The following is a 14,881-nucleotide window of genomic DNA, read 5'->3' on the forward strand; positions in this document are numbered from 1 at the left end:
CAAAGACAGAAAATTCATGCTTCACTTTTTACCTCTTTTTCACTGAAAAGACTTTTAGGGAAGTGAGCCAAAGCAATTATTTTTATTTCAACTGTTGGAAGCTTTCTCTCATATTCACGCACAAATAATAACAAAAGGGCGTAATTTTAAAAAGGGTCCCCTGGGAAATGAGTTTTAGGCTTTTTGATTACATGCAAAAACCCGTTTTGGAAAATTGATTGCAACCTTGTGCTTTCTAAATAAGGACCAAGTGTTTTTTTTCTTTTGTCCGTCAAAAGGATGAGAAATCAATTATAAATTATATCTATGCAAATTTTGATGCATCAAAAATTACTTTTAGGCGTGATAGTATCTGTTCACAAGTAATAAAGAACTTCTCGTGATAGTTTTCTTCCCGTTTTTTTGTTTAATTCATTTGAGAAATGCTGTAAAAAACTGTATGGACTGAACGTTTGATTGGATGTGTGTGGCAAGGTGTATGACAGTAGATGATGTTGATGTTGATGTTGGCGGTGATTAAACACTTTTAGCAGGAAAAAGAAAGAAACAAATAATCACGGGAATTCAATTTTTGTTGTTTCTTTTATCTTTCTGTTTCATGGTAGCTACAGAATCTTTGATTGCTTTTGGACCTTTTAATTGTCACGAGCCTCCCTGTTGCCCATATCTCTGTCACTGTATCAAACTCCCTCAACCACTGTTCTGACAGGATATAAAGAGAAAGATTAGGGGAGGCGTAGCATCTTTAAATTCCATTTCATCTCTATCTTTTGTCTTCAACCGTAATCTCAACGCAACAGCAAAAATGCATCTCCTTGAATTATCTGCTTTTCAAAATCAAGAAGCTCACTCCGAGGAAGATTTTCGCTTGGAGAATTCACTCAAGGTCAGTGTGTTTGATTATATATCCATTTTACATTTCAGTTCATATGTGTACATATAAATATCTTCAAGTCAAATTTAAAATTCTTTATGGTTATAGGAACTCAGAGATTTGCGCTCTCAGCTTCATTATGCTGCTGATTACTGCGAAACAGCATTCTTGAAAGTCAAGGAGACAAAAGAGTGAGCTTTTACTCACAGCTGAAATACCAACTTTCTGGCTTCTTGCATGTTTTCTCATTTTATCCAAGCTCATAAATCAAGATTAGAACTGTGTCTTAGCTTATGGCCTAAAAGAAGTGAATTGACTAATTAAAATTGTTGTGGTTAATTTACAGTGCTGTGGAAAACACAAAAGAATACATATGCAGGGCTCTGGTTACTGTTGTTGACCATCTGGGAAGCGTCTCTTCTAATCTTGAACACTGCATTTCTGATACCAATGATTTTGCTGAGGCAGAGCTTCGAATCAGTACCCTTAAACAAGTGGGTATATACAGTTAATCTTGCTGATAATATATATATATATATATATATTTCATTTATTCAACTTAATTACATGGAGTTGTATTATTATACTATACAGAGACTTCTTTCATGCGAACAATACGCTCACAAGCTTGCTCTAAACAAAGTAAGATGGAATCCAGCTTTGCCAAACTATCACCGGCGTTATTTATCAGCTCGTAATTATCCCACATCTCCTCTTTGTTCTTCAACAAATTTTACAAGTTACCAGCTTTTGTTTTGACCTTTTCATTTCCTTGTTTTCTTGATCAGCAATCACAAATGTTGTGAAATCAAATGAAGACTCCAGGTACCATTCATCGTCACAAAATGTCGCATTCATATATATAACAACACATAATTTCTTGGTGTAATTTTCCAAAATTAAGAAAATTTATATTCAATGCAGAGACCTCAAGTTTCCAAGGGCAGCAAAAGTAACATTTAAGCAAGAATCTGACATTAAGGAAGTGCCACTTTTCATTCACACGTACACTGACAAGTTATCACCAGTTACGAATCCACCAACAAAAACCGCAACGGAGAACTCTGATCCTAACACTGCTTTAGGTAACATATGCTACTCTGTGTATATATTGATACCCAGAATAGAACAAACTAAACTAGCTTAATTTAATGAGATTCTTAAATCATTGATATGCTCATCACTGATATAATTCCTTTGTTTAGTGTTGCCTGTTCGAGATGGCTTCTCAATACTGTCAAAAGGTCCAAATCCTACCTTCCACTTCCAGGTGAGTTTTATTTTCATTAACATTAATTTAAGTCCCTCCCTTAGCTTGGCTGGTTCATTTTGATGATGGATTGTTTTGTTTTGTTGCAGCTGGGCTCTCCCAAGTATGGACGCAAGAGTTTACACAGGAAATCATCGCAGAGTGCTGAAATTATGTCCCTCATTCGGCGAATTAAACGAACCGTATAAATTATTCCATCTTTTGCCGTTTAGTTTATGGTTTTCCATGTACAGACATTTAGGTTGAATTTCATATGATTTTGTTTCCTCGTCAGTTGTCGCCTAACGGTGATTATCCTTGTGTAATAACTCTTAGGATGCGTTTAGGATGCATTTGGTTCAGGGAATGTTGGATTATTAGAATCTTATATTATCTTGAAGATTATTGAGAATCTTTAGGAAAATATATTTGGTTAGTTGGAATAAATGGATGGGTATGTTATATTAATATATTTTATTAGGAGGAATAAATTGATGGGTATATTATTTAAATTACTAAATTACTCTTTTTTTTAATATTAATATAATATTATTTTATTATTAATTTTTAAACAATTTGTTTTAACCTCTAATTTTTCAAATTTAGTTAAAATACCCCGCTTATATAAAACTTTAATTTATAACAAAATCACCCCTATCACCCTGCTTCATCGCAAACCACCGCCAGAAGTCGTCATGAGTAGCCCATTGTGATTGAGAGGCCCTGATACGGCCGTTTCTAACCATATTGATGGCCGAAAACAACCATATCAGACTAGATATGGCCGTTAATGGCTAGATCCCACGTCGTTATCGGCCAGATCTAGGCGAGACCTGGCCGTTAAAGCCAACGGCCATATCTCATTTAGATATGGCTAATAAAGGCCAAGGGTCTGGCCGTTAACGGCTAGATTTGCTCTCGATATGGCTAGAAACGACCATATCAGAGCCTCTTGATGATGGTGGGCTACTCCCGACGACTTCCCACGGTGGTCGACGGTGGTTTGGCTAGCCATAGGCAGCGGCAGGTGGGTGGCGCCGGCTTGGCTAAGCTAAAATTTGTTTTGATTTCAAGGGTAATTTTGTCCAAAAAGTTAATTAATTGGAGTGAAATGGTAAAAACAAGATTCATATAAATAAATTTAAAAATAAGGGCATTATTGTCCTTAAATTTTATTAATAAGGGATAGAATTGTAACAAAAAAAAAAGATTATCCTGATAATCTTATAATACCTAAGAAAATAGAGGTAACTTTTAATATTACCAATAGTAACTACTATTAGTATTTTAAGATTACCGGAATCTTATGTTATTTGACAATCAAACATAGTAATCAAGTAATATAAAATGACATAACCCCAATAATCCCATATAACCCCCAAGCAAACGCCCTTTAATATAATTTTTGCTTAGTGCTTTGTATGGAGATTTGAACTATATTCTTCCAAAACTCTTCTCATGATTATATGCAAATCCAACATCAACAGGTTAGGATATCTAATGGCCATTCAAAATTTGATTCAAATTATTTAATGGACAGAAGTAATGAGTTTATTGTTGGGATGTTGTGAATCGCTTTCTTATTTGCTCCCATGTGAAATTATATGTCTTTAAGAAAATTATTTAATAAATAATACAATTATAAATATGAAATGATTTTAAGAGTTCTATTAGAATTCAATATAAATCTTATTAAAAATATAATATTCTATCTATTACATATAAATATAAGAGTGAAAACTAATTTAAGGTTATGAGAGAATGTGAGAGTACATGATATTTATGTAAAGGTTATTAAATACTATGAGAAGTGTTTTATAAACTGAGATTGTTTCCGCTCTAGATACTGAGTTGAACGTGTTAGAAACTAAAATTGTTGTAGCTCTGTTTTATGCAAGGTTTATGGTGTTGTATATTCTTATATATATCGTGTTCATAAAATTATAATGAATTTTTCTCATAAGTAGATATTGGGAAATTATACCAAACCACCTCAATATCTTGTATCTTTATATGGGGTGATTTTAGTCTTTATATTATTCATTTCAAATATACGTTTTCCAGTGCGGCAATCTCCTAACATTTATACCCAAAGGAAGGCGACATCTCGTCTCCTTTTGTAGGATTGAGCAGTGTTCCTGCTGTGTTGAACGACATCCCGTTCAAGAAACAGAGAAAAGCACGACTTATCGTCCCAGAAAAGATGAAGTGCTACTAGTAGGGCTCACGTGCAAACTCTCTTTCAAGGCTTACCAGTTACCACTGGCCGTCACAGCAAAAGACTAAAGAGGAGCTGATACTTGCCGCCGCGTCAGCACCCACGTGGCCCAATATATACACATCTTCTACCTAAAAAGTCGTAAAATGCGCCCACTGTAATGTAACCGCCTACTGTTAAACCAACAAAACCACACTATAAATCAAACAAGAGCCAAACCATAAACACATTCATCTTGCAATCAAAACTCATCACCTTCTATATTCATGGATTCCGGTTCAGTCTTTGCAAGTCTTGTTCAAGCTCCTGAAGATCCTATTCTCGGCGTATGTTTTCCTCTTCTTCATTTTTACTGTGATCATTTTATTTTCTGATTGTTCAGTGCGTTTATACCTTCATGATCGGACCTCGTGTATGTGATCTGGTATATACTACTACTATTCTGATCAAATTTAACATGTTTGGTTTGAGAAATATCGACGATTTTATACGCTTTATCAACTTTGAGACCTGCTTACTGATTCCTGGTTTTGATGACCTTGTTGTATTATTTTGACGTTCTAAGTATATTAGCTGAGTTTTTCATTTTTATTTTTCCATTTAGTTGGTTCCGAAATCAATTAATATATACCTGCAGAAGACAAAAAGTTCATAATCAACTTATTTTCTCGCGGAAAGGAAATTATTTGCAAGAAATGAAAAAAATAAATTACTTTTCTTGAGATAGAAAGACGAACCAAATGGTGGCAAATTTGATTGTTTTGGAAATTAGTTGTTGTTGAGCATTCTGTCTAATTTTATGGTTTTTGTTTGAATAAATAGGTCACTGTTGCCTATAACAAGGATCCCAGCCCCAATAAGTTGAATTTGGGTGTAGGAGCTTACCGAACTGAGGTAAATTAGGTTTTTTTTTTTTTTTTTGCTAAATAATTTATGATTACTGATGCTAACGAATTGGAATACTTTGTAATTGCTTAAGCACAATGTATCATGTTGCAGTCGACACTTGATATATTTTGTATTGACTTGTACATTGTATAACAGGAAGGGAAACCTCTGGTTTTAGATGTGGTGAGACGAGCGGAGCAGCTCTTAGTGAATGACCAGTGAGCAACTGAATATTTTTTTACTATTTGTATTTTGTCATGATCTCGGTGATAATTGATGTTTGGTCAATGTGTCTTTCAGGTCACGGGTCAAAGAGTATCTTCCCATTGTTGGACTTGCAGATTTTAATAAATTGAGTGCAAAGCTCATTTTTGGTGCTGACAGGTAATCAAAACTTTGTTACATAGTTGGCTTCACGGTATAGTGGTTAGGACAATATATGAATAGGAATAGGGATGTTATATTTTGTTGTATATAGATACAGTTATTTGAGAGGATACAAAATCAATGCAGGGACATGATATCTGCTTTATGAATTGTGTTTATATGGTGCATGTAGTGCATGCCGGATTATTTTGTATATCTTACATATTCCAAAACCTTACCATGATTTTTCATTGTGTGTTACACAGCCCTGCGATTCAGGCGAACAGAGTGGCCACCGTTCAGTGCTTGTCTGGTACTGGTTCTCTGAGGGTTGGGGCTGAGTTTCTGGCAAGGCATTATCACCAAGTAAAGATCCAACTGTTTTCTTTTCTCTTTTACTTTTGTAATTATCATCTGATGCACAACCATAGCTGACTTGCTTGCCTGCCTTGCTACCTTGATTTCCCAGCTCACTATATACATTCCACAGCCAACATGGGGAAATCATCCAAAAGTTTTTACTTTAGCAGGATTGTCAGTGAAGACTTACCGCTACTATGATCCTGCAACACGAGGGCTAAACTTCCAAGGTTTGAGCCAAGTGTCAACATTACATCTTTTTGACCTATTATTTGCTTCTAAATGTCTTTACACACTGTCATTGAATCTCTGTAGTGTTGTTACGCCTATAGAGTTATATAGGTTGAAATATATTTGGTAATTATCTTAAATTCGTTATCTTTACTACTGTAGCTATTTACTTCAAATAAGGCATATTTTCAACTTTGCATTCTGATCATAAAGGTCCTCATCATTTATTGGCAGCTATGCTTTCATGTGTTATAGTACTGGGCTAGTACCAATAAATTTAATGTTGGCTGTGCCTAAATGCAGGTCATATGATTGATAGGACACCTCTAATACAAAAAAATTGCTTTTTGGATACTTAAGGCGCTTCTTCAAGTTCACTTGTGCTAATACCCCATGGATTGTACCTTCATTTACCTAAAATATATATAACACTTTGAGGGTCCTGTACAAAATCTGTTTAGAACCATTCACATGCTTGTAAGTTTGATAATTGCTGTACTTTCCACGGCTCTTCTACTAGCAAAAAAGCATTGATCGTAGTTACTGTACATGTTTAGTATGATAAAGATTACAAACATATAAATATGTATAGCCATGTTCTATGTCTTGATTTTTGGAGTTTTCATGTCTCACTCTTCGTGTTTGAGCCAAAATTGACTCTCTGTGTTATATTCTGAGAAAAAAAGGAAGTTTTTGATATATTTATGGTTAACAGGCTTGCTGGAGGATCTTGGTGCTGCAACATCAGGAGCTATAGTGCTTCTTCATGCATGTGCTCATAACCCAACTGGTGTTGACCCAACGCTTGAGCAGTGGGAGCAGATTAGGCAGCTGATGAGATCAAAAGGGCTGTTACCTTTCTTCGACAGTGCTTATCAGGTAGTGGCACTTGTTGTATGGTGGATAACTTGAGGCCAAATTGAAAACATTTTGGTTTGTGAATATAGGAACTATGCTTGGTTTGATCAACCTTAACTTATTAAGTCACAATTGTACAATGGATGACCAATATATGAGTTTTGCTATTCCAGGGTTTTGCAAGTGGTAGTCTAGATGCAGATGCACAACCTGTGCGCATGTTTGTTGCAGATGGTGGTGAATGCCTTGCAGCTCAAAGTTATGCCAAAAACATGGGACTCTATGGAGAACGTGTTGGCGCTCTCAGCATTGTATGACACTAAACTTCTAAAACTTAAAGAATATATTTCTTTTACCATTAACTAGTAAATATTTAACTTTCGTTTGAATCCCAGTATTTAACTCTCAGAGGAATAATAATCATGATATACATCCATGTTTCTCTTTTCAAAGTTATGACGATCTTCCTTCAGGTTTCCAAAATGCCACTACATCTTGTTTGGATTTGCTGCCTGCAACTTGTATTGAAGTAGAAACTTTACCTTCATATATAAGGGCTTTTGAAAAGAACTGACTTCATATTGAGGCACACAGTTTTTTTTTTTTTTTTTCTTTTCTTTTTATTAAATGGATCTTACAACCTTTGGGGGAGACTGATGCTGGTATCACAGCATCGAAGGAGGTGATTATTAATATTGCAGGATCTAGCAAAGAGGTTGACGATTTTGTCAGGAGTGGCTAATCAGAGAAAAACTAAGTGGATGTGTTTTTTGCTATAATTTTTGTCAATATTTATATGCAAACTGACTTTTGATGTGAAGCACTTTCCTTGAGTGCAAATTTTTAATAAATTTATTCTACAGGTCTGCAAGACAGCAGATGTGGCGAGCAAGGTTGAGAGCCAGTTAAAACTTGTGATTAGGCCCATGTATTCTAATCCCCCTATTCATGGTGCATCTATTGTGGCTACAATTCTTAAGGACAGGTGATTATTTTTAGCAGTTTGACTAAGCCAACTCATATTTAGAAACTTAAGTACTTGATAGAGATTTATAAATTTGATAATTGTCATGACACAAAAATGAACAAATAGAAGGATTTTTCTTGATGAAAGAGTTGAAGTAAAAGGAGAAAATTTTATTAAATGAAAGGGATCTGTAAGTATAAAGTGAATAACACACACTGGTGTGTATTAGTTTAGTTGCTGACTTTTTTGACAGCTTATGTCTGAGAAAATTTATTTACTATGTGTTTGAGAACATTGATGCATTTTAGAAGTTTATTTGTAGGAGCTCTCTATTTTGACTTTAGGAGTAATACATTTATCATTTTCAGATGAAGTTTATTCATTTTGAGCTGCATCTCTAATTTTTGCTCTTGAAATTGTCCTTTCTTTCAGCAAGATGTATGATGAGTGGACTGTTGAACTAAAAGCAATGGCTGATCGGATTATAAGCATGCGGAAGCAGCTTTTTGATGCTTTATCTGCTCGAGGTTTTCTACTAATCCCTGCTTAAGTCTTGGTTTTGGCATCCAAAATCAAGCTTGTAATTTTAGTTAAGCCCATATATGTTATATGACTATTCTATAAAGTCTTAATTTCAGCAATTTGGGATCTGGTGAGCTCTTTCTTTAAGATTATTTGCAAAGGTCAATGTATTACCAAAGCATTTTCCTATTTTATTTCTGCTTTGGTGGCAACTTTGCTTCAGCCACAATGTAAGATCCTTGGTTTTTTGACTGCTAATAGCTTGGCTGAACACCGTTTACTTGGACGCAAACTAGGGATATGGCTTTTATGGTCATGTTGATTAGGCTGACACTGTTTATGTAGTAAATAGAGTTGTTCACCAACTTTTTTTAACCTTTGCAGTGCATTTGAATTTGCTTTAAAAACACTGTTACTTTTATCATCATGTTTTAATTCATCTTCATCTTCCTCTGCTTCTGTGTGCATGCATGTGTGATTACGAAGATGTTATATATGCTCTTTTCCTTTAATATTGTCTAAATACATTTCAATTTCCTATTTGACAGGCACTCCAGGTGACTGGAGTCACATTATCAAGCAAATAGGAATGTTTACTTTCACAGGGCTGAACGGTGAACAAGTTGCCTTTATGACCAAGGAGTATCACATCTATATGACATCTGATGGGTAACAAGATCTTTCCCCAATGATTATTTCTAAATAAGGCTTGTGTTTATTTAAGAAAATGGGGGAGGGGTGTAGGGAGGGTTGAATTTCTTATTTTCTTAAGTTTTTTTTTTTTCTTTTTAAATTTTATTGCAGAGTTATTCTGGGCAGGAATTTGCTTTCATAATGTTTTATTTTGCATGTTTCATTTTTAGCACTCATTTTGTCCTCCTTTCCACCATTTGATTCGACAGACTATCTTGGTAAATGTTTTTTTAGCACCAAGAGAAATTTTTTACTGCTATCCAAGAACTGTTTCTGTTTGATTTTTGAATCAATTGCTGTGACACTGAAGCTGAGAAGGATCGAGTTCTAGCAGAAACTCTATTTAACACACAAGTACTGGATTTGTACATAACCTCTCTGCTGTCAATCCCAAAATTATCCTTTCTAATATCTCTCCCTTTTCTGATCCATTCATGCCTTTCCGTTTCCCTGAACCTCATTTATTTTGCTTACATTTTTTAACTCAAGAAGGTGTTGATAAATATGACAATCGTAAAACATGTGGGCCATTAGTTTTGGATTATTAATTTCTATCTTTTAAGAACTGAATGGTTGCATTTATCAATCTATGAAATGTAGAACTCATTTATGGTTCCCAAAAGTAGTATTTCTTTGACTAATACTACTCTACTAGGCTAAAATATTTCACTTTCTTGTTTGCAGGAGGATTAGCATGGCAGGTCTTAGTTCAAAGACAGTTCCTCATCTTGCAGATGCTATTCATTCTGCTGTAACCCGAATGGGCTAGACCGAGATTTAGGCAGTTAAGGATTTTTGGCTTGCTCTTCCCTTTGGCTTGCTAATCATCGGGTGTAGGAACATGTGAATAAAAATCTCAAATTGGACACAGTTTAAAAAATTAAATCATTTTTGGTGTTGCATCCTGAACTTATCCTACCAAACTCAACAAGTTTATTTTTTAAGTTGAATAAAATTGAAAGATGCAATTCATTTTTGCATTTTTCAATTGCATCTATCTGATAGATGTAATGTGCTTGCCAAAACAGAGGAAAAAGGGAGAAATGATATATTACTTGATTTATTTGCTTCCAATATTTTTTATGGCTGCGAGTTTAGTTACGAGTTACTGTAAAAAATGGGATGGAGGGACGTATTTTTCTTGGATATCTTAATCAAGCCAGTACTCTGTGGCATATATGCTCTGTAGAGATGGGCATTTGCCCCGATCCAGCAGGGATCCATCCTGAACCGGCCTGAATGGGTTGGGGAATCCCCCAAAAAAATGGGAATGATCCTCAGTGAAATCCCCGCATTCGGAGACGGGTCGGGAAAGGGGGATAGTGCAATCCACGACCCCATAGAGCCCCGGCTTTTTTAGAATTTTATGTTTTTTTTATTTTTTTCCTTTATGAGATTGTATATAAAGTTAGAGTTTAAATTATGATTTTAAATAATGTATCTAAATTTATGATATTTACTTTTATAATATTTTTTAATGTTTATATTAAATTTATAGAAAAATAATTTAAACGAGGGAGTCTAATAATTAAATATATGTATTATTACTTTGTTTTTACAAAATAATAATACATGGGACATGGCCCAAAAATAAATTTAATTAGATTATTATAATTTATAAACCAATATAAGAATATATACAATTACTTAACAACTTATAAATTACATAAGTTCAATTATCCTTATAATATATTAGTTAATCAATTAAATATGATGTTAAACTTAATTTAATAATGGGATTTGTCCCTTTCACAAATTGGCTAATTTTATTAGTTGTAGTGTAGATAGACTTTAGTTTATGTATTACTTTTCAAATTTTAATTTGAATTTTACAAGAAATTATTGACTTTATATTTTCTTACCTTAAATTATGTATTTTTAATAAATTAACTACTGAAATTAAATAGTCAAATATAATACCTATCAACGTGCTAATTTTTCACAATTAAATATTATTATTACGAAAAGTTTTGATTTACACGGGACAAAAATCCCCGTTCGGGGGATAAATTCTTTGCAAAGCCCCGTTCATCGGGCCGGGATGGGGATGAGGGAGATTTTGTCCCCGCGGGCTGGGGATGGTCTTGAGAAAAATCCCCGCCCGTAGGGATGAGGCCAGGCCATGGGGTCCCCGGCCCGCGCCCATCCCTAATGCTCTGCAACCCAACACTACATTGAAATATAATGATCATGTCAGTATTATTTGTATCTGTTTAATAAGGTTTATCAGTTCTCCAGAATCAGAACCTTGAAACACATTTTAGGTTTTGATATGCTCCTTTGCCTTATTAAGGGGTGCGCGGCCCCAGTTGCCTACGTTCCTTGATGCTCTGTAAGAAAGCTACAAAGTTACAGACACAAACAATGCTACAGCTGAATTTGTGGGTTTCTTTTTTTTGTTTCTTACTCTTATGGAAGAAATCATAAAGCCACGACAAGCCTGGTTGGTGTTCACTGCTCAGAGCACTCAAAAGAGACAGTAATATACTAAAATAGTTACAATTAAAGAAGCGCAGAGAATTTAACATTCCAAAATTTTGGCATCCAATAGTTATTACACATAGTCAAAGACTTCCCTGTCCTGAGTGGAAGGACGAACTGTCAAGTGAATCCTAGAAGGGGTGTTAATATCTACAATTTGCAATAAGTTCCCTATACATTGGCCCTATATATTCTTCATATCTCCTTTCCTTCTTCCAAGTCTCCTTTGTTCTACACTTATTTTTATTATTTTTAATGTCAATGACGAGCTGCAGGACTTCTTAGGCCGCTTAAGTTCTCAAGCTTCTCTAAGTATGAATACTTCTTTGGGGTCACAACAGTGGGAGGAGGTTTCGACGTCATCATCTCGTTATCAACTGCGTAATAACCCTCTATATTCCCTGTTGAGATTGTCTTTTCTAAGTATGCCCCTGTCCCTGTCCCTGTCTCTGCCTCTGCTATTTGCTCCTCCTCCCAACCCATAAAATCTGAGAGAGTCTTTGAATTTGGAGTCTCTGGACAAGTTTTGTCCCACTCTTCACCTGGGTTATTTATTGATGATCCTGGAGACTCCATTGCAGGAACCTCGTTGGATTCTGATAGTGGTGAAGTTTGAGCGTACGAATCAGCATATAGTACATCTTCAATCCTAGATATTACTGTGAAGGCCAAACTTTCTATTACTCTTGAATAGCTCTCCAAAATTGCCTGTCCGACATCCTGTGAAAAAATATATTAGAATTGTATAATTATTTGAAACATGATTAGTTTCGGTGTTGTTCTTACCCTGTTATATTGGATTTTACTTATGTCAAGGGCAGATTGTGGACTGCCTGGGAATCGCTGTTTGAGTAAGAGTAAGATAGTTTCTGCTCTCTCCTCGAAGAGTTCTCTTTTCTCCAAGCTCACAGCTGAACCCCAGGAAGACTTACTGTCCTTACTATGGTGCATTTTCCTCTTCCAAATCACAATTGAGGCTTCAATTCTGTTCTTCAGATCAAGCACCAAGTGTTCTGTTGACAAGTCCATGGTCGAGAGGAGCTGTTCCGGGTCGAAAAGCTCTACAGTTATGCTCTTGTAAATTGAATCCCCAAGGCTTGATCTTCCATTCTGCCAAAACAATTTATACAAGATCAGTCGCGACTATACAAAAGATGTAACGGAGAATCTTTAAAACTATTTTTATACCTTGGGGAGTGATTCGATGTAGCTTTCAGGGATCTCCATTTCTGATAGTACTTGAGCATTTATGGCCATGGCTGCCTTGAGAACTTGATTCACAGATTCCTTCTGAGAGTGCATCAATTTTCGTGCCGCATCTGACAGCCCATTTGTTGGAACCTTAACAATTGGAATCCACCATTTGTCATCGTTCCTTGGTGTGCTCCCTCTTCCTGAGTCCTCATCTCCAGACGGATACCAGAATTCATTTTTGTCTCCAAAGCAATCTAGGCAGTCCTGTTCATGTTGATTTAATCAGCTTTCAAATTGTAAACTAGTCTCATAGAACACAAATTCTAATCTCTCTGTTGCACATTCTCAGATAACTCACAATAAGCATGGCATCGAGCTTGCGCAGGGCAGGGATGTCCATATGCAGATCGTTTCTTTGTTTCGTCACCATTATCTATCAAATCAGGATAATATATTAAAGTTACGGTAACAAAATATATGCAGGAGAAAAGTGAAAAGAGAGAAATTTTTATCACCTCCATATTTACTCCATCTTTGGATTTCTGTTGTGAAGGAACAAATTCAACTATGTGATCAGTTACAGATAAAAGCCAATTTATTTCTTTTCTCCACCTTGATTTTCTTTCCGGAGCCATAGGCTCTAATTTCCGTTGTTCACCAAAAATCGATGCTGCAATGCATTATTATATCAAAACATGAATGAGAATTTCTTGATTTTCAAGCCAAAAAAAGGAAAAGAATACTATAGTTATCATATATCAAATTGACAACAATAATACATTAAAATACCAGCAAGATTTGTAACGGCATTTGACAAAGCCAAAGCTGAGGATACACCCTTTCCACCACCTGACATATCTTCACCTAAAAGCAGCTTAGCAAATTTTTCCTTCATCAGTTCCATATCTGCACCAAATAACAAAATTACAAATTAAAAATATCCATTGAAAAAGATGATAATAACAAGTTTAGCGTTGCAGTTAATTAATGAATTTAAACAAACCTGAAGGGTGCAGTTGCAGTTGCGGTTGCGGTTGCGGTTGCGGTTGCTTTTCTACGGGACTACTAGCTGCCGGAACCGTGAAAGTAATAGATTCCAAGCGCGAAAGGGTACCTCTTTCACGAGTAAGTGCAAGTCCCCTGTCTAATGTTCGTTCTCTCGTTAATGATGATGGCCTTTGGCTTTCATTATCATCAACATTTCCTCCACTGTCGCTTCCATTATCAAAGACCATGCTTCGTGTTTGTTTACGAGGAGACATTTTTTTTGAGTGAAAAGATATAGATTTCTGAATGCTGTGCCCACGATCTAATGCTCTAACCATTATAATTTTTCAGTTACGTTTGTTTTTCTAAAAATTTCTTCTTTATTTAACGAGTAAACAAGGAAAAAATGGACATGACACAAGACGAGAAGGCTATAAAAAGTAGAAGAAAACCCTTTTCTCTCCTTGCTCTTTGCTTGGTTACAACAATCTATAAATGTTGTTGTTTGGACAAAGAGAAGACAGAGGAGGACCCCTTCTTCTTAATAAGAAGGTAGAGACGCAAAAGAAAAGAAAAGAAAAGAAAAGAAAAGAGGAGGGGGGGGTGGGGGGTTCAGATTCCTACCGAGTTGACGAAAAGAAAAAGCTCAAGCGGTTAGTTCAGTTTCCATTTTTAGGTGCAGGAGAACGTGGGGGCCATGTTTTAATAAATAAATCGTACAAACTTTAAAGAATAATTACGGGATAATCATAAAAATAAAATTTCAGTTTTGTTGTAATGAGTTAGTTTTAAAGAATGAATGGATGGGAGGTGAGGCTGGCAAAAAGCCCGGGAAAGCAAACATCCATACCTAACTTTTAACTTCTTTCATTTCCCTGCCGCCCTACCCCTTTAAGATTACACAAACATAACCAGAATTAAATTAAAAATAACTACTGCCTTAATTTGTGGCATCATGGGGTGAACTTGTGTGCGGTGGTCAATGAGTAGTAA

General features: G+C 35.5%; 3 protein-coding genes across 3 annotated transcripts; 2 read left to right on the forward strand and 1 right to left on the reverse strand.

Moving 5' to 3' along the window:
• The first annotated feature begins 805 nt into the window (after nucleotides 1-805).
• LOC116116776 (probable protein ABIL5) lies at nucleotides 806-2,371 on the forward strand. The gene is made up of 8 exons (XM_031402825.1): nucleotides 806-886; nucleotides 983-1,065; nucleotides 1,221-1,368; nucleotides 1,469-1,568; nucleotides 1,663-1,699; nucleotides 1,799-1,959; nucleotides 2,080-2,144; nucleotides 2,234-2,371. The coding sequence occupies exons 1-8, from the start codon at nucleotides 806-808 to the stop codon at nucleotides 2,330-2,332; spliced, it is 774 nt and encodes a 257-aa protein (XP_031258685.1). The 3' UTR covers nucleotides 2,333-2,371.
• A 2,119-nt stretch (nucleotides 2,372-4,490) lies between these two features.
• Nucleotides 4,491-10,300, forward strand: LOC116116785 (aspartate aminotransferase, cytoplasmic). The gene is made up of 12 exons (XM_031402836.1): nucleotides 4,491-4,667; nucleotides 5,164-5,235; nucleotides 5,386-5,447; nucleotides 5,530-5,613; nucleotides 5,862-5,961; nucleotides 6,065-6,185; nucleotides 6,902-7,065; nucleotides 7,218-7,355; nucleotides 7,908-8,029; nucleotides 8,444-8,538; nucleotides 9,082-9,202; nucleotides 9,911-10,300. The coding sequence occupies exons 1-12, from the start codon at nucleotides 4,608-4,610 to the stop codon at nucleotides 9,993-9,995; spliced, it is 1,224 nt and encodes a 407-aa protein (XP_031258696.1). The 5' UTR covers nucleotides 4,491-4,607; the 3' UTR covers nucleotides 9,996-10,300.
• A 1,432-nt stretch (nucleotides 10,301-11,732) lies between these two features.
• On the reverse strand, nucleotides 11,733-14,409 carry LOC116116783 (rho guanine nucleotide exchange factor 8-like). Its single transcript, XM_031402834.1, has 7 exons — nucleotides 13,905-14,409; nucleotides 13,691-13,807; nucleotides 13,417-13,571; nucleotides 13,260-13,334; nucleotides 12,896-13,165; nucleotides 12,494-12,817; nucleotides 11,733-12,427 (listed from the first exon to the last, which is right to left on the reverse strand). Exons 1-7 carry the CDS (start codon nucleotides 14,224-14,226, stop codon nucleotides 11,966-11,968), a joined length of 1,725 nt encoding a protein of 574 aa, XP_031258694.1. The 5' UTR covers nucleotides 14,227-14,409; the 3' UTR covers nucleotides 11,733-11,965.
• Nucleotides 14,410-14,881: the final 472 nt, after the last annotated feature.

This window comes from Pistacia vera, unplaced genomic scaffold (genome assembly GCF_008641045.1).
Source record: "Pistacia vera cultivar Batoury unplaced genomic scaffold, PisVer_v2 Contig783, whole genome shotgun sequence".
Classification (NCBI taxonomy): Eukaryota; Viridiplantae; Streptophyta; class Magnoliopsida; order Sapindales; family Anacardiaceae; genus Pistacia; species Pistacia vera.

What these genes read in the sequence shown, in the direction of transcription:
- LOC116116776 (XM_031402825.1), top strand. Translation starts at nt 806, where the DNA reads ATGCATCTCCTTGAATTATCTGCTTTTCAAAATCAAGAAGCTCACTCC. An exon ending in CCGGCGTTATTTATCAGCTC is followed by an intron (nt 1,569 to 1,662) that starts GTAATTATCCCA and finishes TTTCTTGATCAG; the next exon opens with CAATCACAAATGTTGTGAAA. An exon ending in AAATCAAATGAAGACTCCAG is followed by an intron (nt 1,700 to 1,798) that starts GTACCATTCATC and finishes TATTCAATGCAG; the next exon opens with AGACCTCAAGTTTCCAAGGG.
- LOC116116785 (XM_031402836.1), top strand. Translation starts at nt 4,608, where the DNA reads ATGGATTCCGGTTCAGTCTTTGCAAGTCTTGTTCAAGCTCCTGAAGAT. An exon ending in CTGAAGATCCTATTCTCGGC is followed by an intron (nt 4,668 to 5,163) that starts GTATGTTTTCCT and finishes TTGAATAAATAG; the next exon opens with GTCACTGTTGCCTATAACAA. An exon ending in TCTTCGACAGTGCTTATCAG is followed by an intron (nt 7,066 to 7,217) that starts GTAGTGGCACTT and finishes TTGCTATTCCAG; the next exon opens with GGTTTTGCAAGTGGTAGTCT.
- LOC116116783 (XM_031402834.1), bottom strand. Translation starts at nt 14,226, where the DNA reads ATGGTTAGAGCATTAGATCGTGGGCACAGCATTCAGAAATCTATATCT. An exon ending in AGCTCGATGCCATGCTTATT is followed by an intron (nt 13,166 to 13,259) that starts GTGAGTTATCTG and finishes CAACATGAACAG; the next exon opens with GACTGCCTAGATTGCTTTGG. An exon ending in GTAAAATCCAATATAACAGG is followed by an intron (nt 12,428 to 12,493) that starts GTAAGAACAACA and finishes ATTTTTTCACAG; the next exon opens with GATGTCGGACAGGCAATTTT.